This window comes from Phalaenopsis equestris, unplaced genomic scaffold (genome assembly GCF_001263595.1).
Source record: "Phalaenopsis equestris unplaced genomic scaffold, ASM126359v1 Scaffold000123, whole genome shotgun sequence".
Classification (NCBI taxonomy): Eukaryota; Viridiplantae; Streptophyta; class Magnoliopsida; order Asparagales; family Orchidaceae; genus Phalaenopsis; species Phalaenopsis equestris.
The window spans coordinates 262270-270099 of record NW_018164565.1 but is presented as its reverse complement, the minus strand read 5'-3'; the positions used below and the strand labels follow the sequence as shown (position 1 = coordinate 270099).

The following is a 7830-nucleotide window of genomic DNA, read 5'->3' as shown; positions in this document are numbered from 1 at the left end:
AAAAGGGGCACTTATGCGCCCCCAATTGATGTGTAAGTGCCAAAAAAAATGCGCGACTTAGATAAATGGGCGCATATGCACACAAACCCATTTTCTTTGTTAAGTTTTACTGCATCACGTCTTTTTAGTTCAAATGGAGGGGACCGTTAATGGAAAGTTTTGCATGGTTCCTAAGCAACTTATGGAAGGGATCAAAGAGCTTTACAAAGGGGATTACCTATTTCCTTGCAAGAAAACCAAATCTGCAGCCTCTTATCAACAAGAGAAATAGAGCGAGCGGGAGGAGGTCTAGGTCTCAGCAAGCCAAACAAAAAAGATGGGAGCTCATTTTGAAGAGAAAAGATCAAACAAAGAAGAACTTCCTCCTCCTCCTCCTTCTCTCCATTTTTGTTCGCCATAATATGTTTTTTCCTCCGTCTTTTCTCCTTTTTTCACCACCAACCATTGGGATAGGGTGAGAGAGCTTGAAGAGACTATCAAGAGAGACGGAAAGCGACGCGTCTCCTTCTAAAAGGAGAGCTTCTTCCCTATGTTGGAAGAGGCTTCCAGTGACCGCGAATTTCTCTCCGACGAGGAGAGATTCCCCTCGCACTTGGGAGAAGGAGGAGAGGAGCTACTCTCCTACTTGAGGAGAGCTACATCCTTACAATCGGGGATGTCATCAAGCATTATGTAGGTGAAATTCTTGTTCCCTTGCATTTTTCTTTCCTTAGCTAGCCTTAGAATTGTATTAGATGATTAGGGCTTTATGGTTGTTTTCCTAGATAAAGCCACTAGGATAGGAATCCGTCGTGGACAAATCCCCTAGGAATCCGTATTTCCCCGAGTTTTGGCGATTCCAACCTTCCATGAAAGAGTTTGGAACGCTTAGGATTTGTATGATGAAAAAAAGCATTGTAGTTAGTTCATCCTACAAATGGTGAAGAAATTCTCCTTTGAGGAATCGGAGAGTGAAATTCCCCACAAGCCGTCACCAAAGCCGGAGGCGGCTATGCCGCATATCCATGTGTTGAAACCTGGGTACCTACGAGAGAGCGCCAGGATGGTTACGACTCGCTATTAGGCGTTAGCATTTGGGTGACATCATATGCTTTGTCATGATGAATGTCTTTGCATTCTGCATGTTGTGTGTAGCACATTAGTCCAATCGGCCGCCCCGACGTAGTAGACAGACCACTTAGGTCTGACCGACTGCCCCCGGTCCGATCGGCAGCCTAGGCCCGGTTGACTGACCACTTAGGTCCGAACGGCCGCCCCTGGCCCGGTTGAATGATTGCTTTGGTTCGATCAGCCTCCATGGCCCGGTCAATCGATCACTTGGGTTCAATCGGCCACCCCTGGTTCGACTGATTTGTTGGCTATGATGTCCCAGATTGACCGCCTCGATCAACCCAATGGGTTAAGTGGCCAACATCACTCGCATAATATATGTTTAGCATTTGCTTTCGAATCATCTGCATGCGGTGGATGATTTGGTTTGCGTTCACGCATGTGTGCGTGAAAAATATTTTAATGTGCATTTTGATGAACTCATTTACATGTTATTTTGCCTTCGGCACATGTCATATTAGGTGTCTCTTTGAGCACCGAAACCCCCCACATGTGTATCACGTGTGTTTGGGGCTCGACACTCGCAACCCTTTGGTGACTGGTGGCTAGCTATGCTAGTCTGTGGTGTGTGAATTTCCCTAGAGGAGGACGCGCCCGTCACCTCTTGTGGCACCATTTGGTTGTCAAAAGCTTTGCATTTGTTCACTCAATTCATGTAGAGCCTCTAAACCAGTTAAGTGTGCAGCATGTATACATTTGAGTTATGTCATTTGCATGTTGCTTGACCACTTTCCATTGTGTTTGCTCATACCCCATCTAAGTAACCACGGTGTTGAACCTTGTATGATGCTTGCTTGCATTTGCATTTGTATACATGTATTTGTCGAGGGAACCACGTGGCGGGAGACCAGGAGCAGATGCTCATATCCCGTATCTTAATTCCACATTTTATACTATTGTATGGTTCTTCACAAGCCATCAATGCTAAGGGACTAGAATAATATACCAAAAAAATGTAAATACATTTCTCTTTACAGCCAATTAAATTGCTTTCCCCAATACAAGTACACATCTACTCCTATTCATGGCCTAATGGCATCTGCCAATCCCTATGTTGTTTTGTTGGGGGCTTTGGCCCCATCCGAGAGGTCTTGAGCTCAAGGATTAGCAAGGACATGCATGTGATCTGTACTTCTTCACTAAACTTCCTAAAAGAGTAAAGTGCTAAAGTAGTCCCCTAACTATTTACATTTCAGTCTATGAGTCTACATGAATATCAAATTAGTCATCAGATTCTCATTAAAATGGGCTGAAATGGTCCCACAGTGGACTATTATAGCCCCCACTAAAAAAGCATAAGAATTAATTTGACATTTTTTTAGAATCTGAAACTAAAATGGGCCTCTAAAAAGATTCAGGGAACCATTTTGACACTTTTCTCCTTCCTAATAAATGACATGATAAGTGTATCAAGATGTTATGAGATTATTGTATTAACCAATTCTTTGTTCTTTTCAGCTAGATATAGAATGAGGCCAAATAATACAAGAATTACAGTTAAACTTCTCATCACTGTGCTTTTGAAACTCAATTTTGCAATCTGCAAAGGGCTCTGCCAAAATATAAATTACTGAAGCTCCAAAACAGCATTGTCTATTACTTCACTTATTCTACAGGCAGGATGCATAAACAAAGAACTTGGCATTTCTAGCATTTATCATCAAATTCCAAATACATTCTATAAGCATTTCTATCAACTGAATAATAAGATTCAATGAGTTGCTCAATTTGGAAGAGCAGGAATCCTCTCAGGATCAACATGAAGGCAAACACGTTGGACGTTCCTTGTTCTACATTTCTGAATAGCAGCTTTCATCAATGCTTCCCCATGACCTTGCCTTCTATAACTCTCCTTTACTGCAACAAAAACAATAAAAATTGCCAGTATGAGCTTTCCAATCCTGGGGAGGCAGCAAACAGTAAGACATCAATCTACAGAAAAAAGATAACGAGAAATCTTGGTGCTCTATTGTTTAAAATGCCCAACTATACAATGAAGAACAAAAAATCATTATAGAGAATTGATAGAGGGCGTTCGGACCGGCTAGTTTGGTTATTGAGGCGCATATAGAAGATGTCCAGGAATACATAACGTAGCCTACAATCACTCCTTCTTCTCGTCCTTCGCTGACCTCCTTTGCATAGATCAAGCCGCTGTTCTTCCTCATTACCTCCTGTTCTAGAGATCGGGCGAGGGACTCGTGCTTCGGGAAGATCTTCTTCTCCAATCTCGTAATCTCATCGATCAACCCGGTACGCCTTCGGGAATCCAGCTCCTCGGTCACTGCCGGCATCACGCTCTCCGTTCGTAGTTGAGCCGCTGAGCAATAGACAAAGCAGCTGTTTGGTAAGCAAGGTTTAACAAACATAACAGAGGAGGAGTTCATAATCTTCAGTCACTCAGGGTGCGTTTGGGGCTAGTTATTGCTGTGTTTGGTGTTTTAAAAATGCAGAAATGTCGTTTGATTTGAGTGTTTTGCCGGCGTTTAGGTTTTATTAAAGGAAGCGGGCCGCCGGATCGACCCCGCGTCGTGATTCCAAGAGCTGTGTTTGATCGGGAAATACCTCCCGTGCCCTTCTCCCTCGTGTGGCGGACGGAGGAAGATGTCGGGATGGTGAGGGCTCGAGTGGTCGAGTGATAGGAAGAGGTCGGTAACAATGCGCTCAGGCGCTGGAGTCGCTGGAGTGGGGAAGAGGCTGGCTATACGTCGTGGGGAGTTCTTATTTCAGAGAATTTCAGCCAACCATCTTGAGAATCCAATAACCTTACCTCACCTCGACGGAATTACTTGCATCGTCACCGACTCCACCAGCGGAATCGGCCTCGAGGTTGCCAGGTACCCTTTCCTTCCTCCCGCTGCTAGCTCGCTCGATCTCACTTTTTACAGAACCTGCTCCTATTTTTTAGTTTTTTAGCCGTGTTTAGTTTTTCATTGATAAATAGACCATTTCATATGTTGATTTTGTGTGTTTCTTGCATGCTCTGAATTTGCTTTGGAACCTCAAGACATTGAAAATTAGTCCCTACTAACTTTGCAAGCAGTACTTCCTTCATAGAAGGTAAGCAAGAATACTTTTCAGATTTTGATGGAAAATGAGCTTTATACCTTGTTTGGGCCTCTAGAGTAACTAACCGTTGGAAAGTACATGCAGGAAAAAAACGTACTAGGAGATACAAAATATATATATATATATATATATATAGAGAGAGAGAGAGAGAGAGAGAGAGAGAGAGAGAGATAAGTCTCTTCTATGTCATTTATTCATGATTGGTTCGTCATCATTAACAAGCGCGTGATACATGCTTTGTTGTGATCACTTATGTTTAAGTTTCGTAGCCTCTTTGTTATGGATAAGATTAAGCATACAATTAAGATGTAGATAAATGTTTTTCAAATGCACAAATCAAATAATTAGACAGTTTATCCATATCAGATGCAAAATGATCATTTATTTAGAAACAACTGCAAATCAACTGTTTTCCAAACACTCAAACCAAACAGTCAGCCGGTTTATTTAGATAAGTTGTTCATCAACAGCTTATTAGGAAAAACTGTTTATCTGGATGAGCTGCAACTGCCCCAAACATACCCTCAATATGCGCAAATTCGCGGGCGCCCGTAAGGTGTTGTGATGAGAGTAGGCGGTGTTTGGCTACATCACAAATTTATAAATAGGATTTAGTAAATTTGAATTTATCATATCTATTTTGACGGAAAGAAACTTCAAAACCGTTGATCGTAAATTCACCCACGAATCAAATTTAATAAATTCTATTTTAAGTTATAAAGAAGACGAAACACGGGTAAAAACTATCAGAACGCATGGAAACTCGGTTTTAACAAAGCTTTGGATTGAAGGTTTAGTTTTTTATTTGGCATAATCCTAATCGGGTAGAGATAGACATGTCAAGATACCACAGATTCATCATCCCAAGCTATTAGGTCCCCAAGTCTAGCTGGTCGTGAATGTAAGTGACGCAACATAACTGGAGATCTCTTTATCAGCAATCTGTAAATTGTGTCATCCAAGGGAACCTCGATGGCCCTAAGGTCAAAAATGACGCTCCAAACAGTCATTTTCGCGACCTAGTTGTGATTGGCACCTAGGCGGCAGTTTCTGGCGCCATGTTGGTGGCGCCATGGTACCATGCTCTCTGTCATATGGTGCCTAGGCACAAGAAAGTGACGCCTAAGCACCAGAACTTCGGAAAAAAAATACCTGTTTTGGCCTATTTTGGGCGCCTAGACGCCCGGTTTGGGTGCCTAAGCACCTGAAAAAATGTTTATGTGTCAAAATCAGGTCCTAGACCTTCAGAGACTTGTGCTAAATGGTTCAAAAATGTGTTTTCAGCGCGTGGGATCCTCAGGACGACACCGGGGTGCCGGTCTAGCCCGACCACCCTGATTTTCACCGGGAACGACCGACAGACCTTTTTTTCAATCCTAAAGTTATGGGAAACTCTATGTGAATGAAATATAGTTTCATAATTTCAAATGAGAGTATTTTAATTGGTTATTCACCGGCAAAATCAGTGCCAACGGTCATCCTAAATCGCGGCATGGGTAGGGTATCCCGAACTCTAATTTTTCTGTAGTGCGTGTATATGCACTCCGTGACTTCCTATGACCGTGGGAGGTTTCAGATGGACATGTGGTGACCTCTAATAATCAAATTAGGCACCACCACATCTCACAACCCGAAGAGGCCTCCCAGATGGAAATTTCTCGAGTAGGGCTAAATCGCCACCAAACCTGGCCACTTGCCCCAAATAAGTGCTAGAAGGTCCTGGGTGGGTGTCTTGAGCTATCAGATGCTACAGACTGACCGTAGACCACCCTAAGCCATGTAGGTGGACACCCTGCACTCTTGACATCAAAAAAATAATGCCAACATAAATTTGTTAATGTTACTTATTTTTTTCAGGCATTGAATGTGAAGAATAGTAATATTAATATTATTAATGTTGGCATTGTTGGTGGTATTTTTAGATGCTTTTAATGTTCCAAATGATTCTGATACTATTACCCTTGATCTAAACATCTTTATTGACACAATTTCTAATAGCAATGATATGCAGAAGAATGATAATATTGTCCCTATTTTGCCTGTTTTAGATATCACAAAAATTTCTTCTAAAAATATTAGTAATTAAGAAGTTCATGTGGTTAATAGTAACGTTGGTAGTGATTTGATTCAACCTAATAATTGTTCTGGTGATCCAATTTCTCATATTTAGCTAACTGAGATTACTAATAATAATTATATTTGTATTCAGTCTTCTAAGACAATTAATCACAATTTTACTGCTCATATTATTCCTAATACTTCTATTGGAAGTATTGCTCGTCATAAGATTCTCATATCTTCCATATTGCTTGGTCTCGAGCTAGGAAAGAAAAGTAAGTAATTTTTGGTTTCTTGATTTTGTAGTTCTATTTTTTTTTTTCAAAACTACTTGTTTGGAATGTTAGAGGGCTGTATTGTTGACTGTAAGAATCTGTTAAAGGATTATAAATTTGATCTTCTTTGTCTTTTGGAAACTTCCAATGACATTTAAAATGATCATTGTGCTTTGAATCGATTTAAGTTTTTGTTCCTAATGAAGAAATTTGTAATAATTTCAGTACTGCTAATCATGGCTAAGGGTGTAAACGAACCGAACACGAACGAAAAAAGCTTGTGTTCGTGTTCGGTTCGTTTAAAATTTAGTTTGTTTGAAATAAGCTCGTGTTCGTTTCTTAACGAACGAGCCGAACACGAACCGAACACAAGCTGTTCGCGAACGACGAGTCAGTTTGACATCCCTAATATTAATATATAAAAATAATATTATATATTAATTATATAACTTATATTATATAAATATTCAATGTCTATATTAGTATATTACTACTATAGTATATTAATATAAATTATATATATATATAATTGTTTTATATTATTTTATATTTCAAACAATAACGATTCGAACACGAACGAACGCATCACTGTTCATGTTTGGTTCGTTTAACTAACCGAAAGAAAAAAATTTGTTCGCGTTTGTCTCGTTTACTTATCGAACGAATCGAACACGAACTCATTCACGAACCGAACACGAGCTGTTCGCAAACAACGAGCTTTTTTGACAGCCCTAATCATGGCAGGATTTGGATTAAATAGAATACGAGATCTGTTAATTTCACTATTATTAATATATATTCATGAGTGTGTTGTTTTCTCTAGTTATATTAAATTTAAAATTTTTTTCATTTTTGCTGATAATAGTGCTGCTAATAATTCTTTTTTTTTTCTTTTTTTTGTAATTTTATTATTGATATTTCTAATAATATGTCTGTTTCTTGGCTCATTCATTAAGATTTTAGTTTTAATCTTATAACTAGTGAAAAGATGGGGAGATTGCCTCATATTCTAGTAAGTTGTGTAATTTAATACTAGCATTTCTTCTGCTAGTCTTATGAAGCTTCAGTCTTCTGGATTTCTTATAGTTGATTCAATTATATTTATTTTGAATTGATTATTTATGTTATTATATTAGAATTTATATTAACATATTTATGTTATTTATATTAAAATATTTATTTAATTAGAATTTAATATATTATTATTATGTTTTTTAATTAATATTTTAAATTGATTATAAATTTTTGTTGACTTGTAATCAATTAAATTATTTAAAAATATACTCATCAATTTTATATATATACTCTATGTGAATGA

The 7830-nt window shown here is 39.0% G+C and overlaps 1 protein-coding gene and 1 pseudogene across 1 annotated transcript; one reads left to right on the top strand and one right to left on the bottom strand.

The window, feature by feature from the left end:
- Positions 1–2641: 2641 nt before the first annotated feature.
- Positions 2642–4034, bottom strand: LOC110021185. The gene is given in 4 exon segments (XM_020719587.1): positions 2642–2845; positions 2847–2967; positions 3152–3430; positions 3881–4034. Coding segments are annotated over 3 exon segments (462 nt in total). The 5' UTR covers positions 3405–3430; positions 3881–4034; the 3' UTR covers positions 2642–2757.
- LOC110021216 overlaps positions 3769–7830 on the top strand; it is a 6174-nt pseudogene continuing 2112 nt past the window's right edge.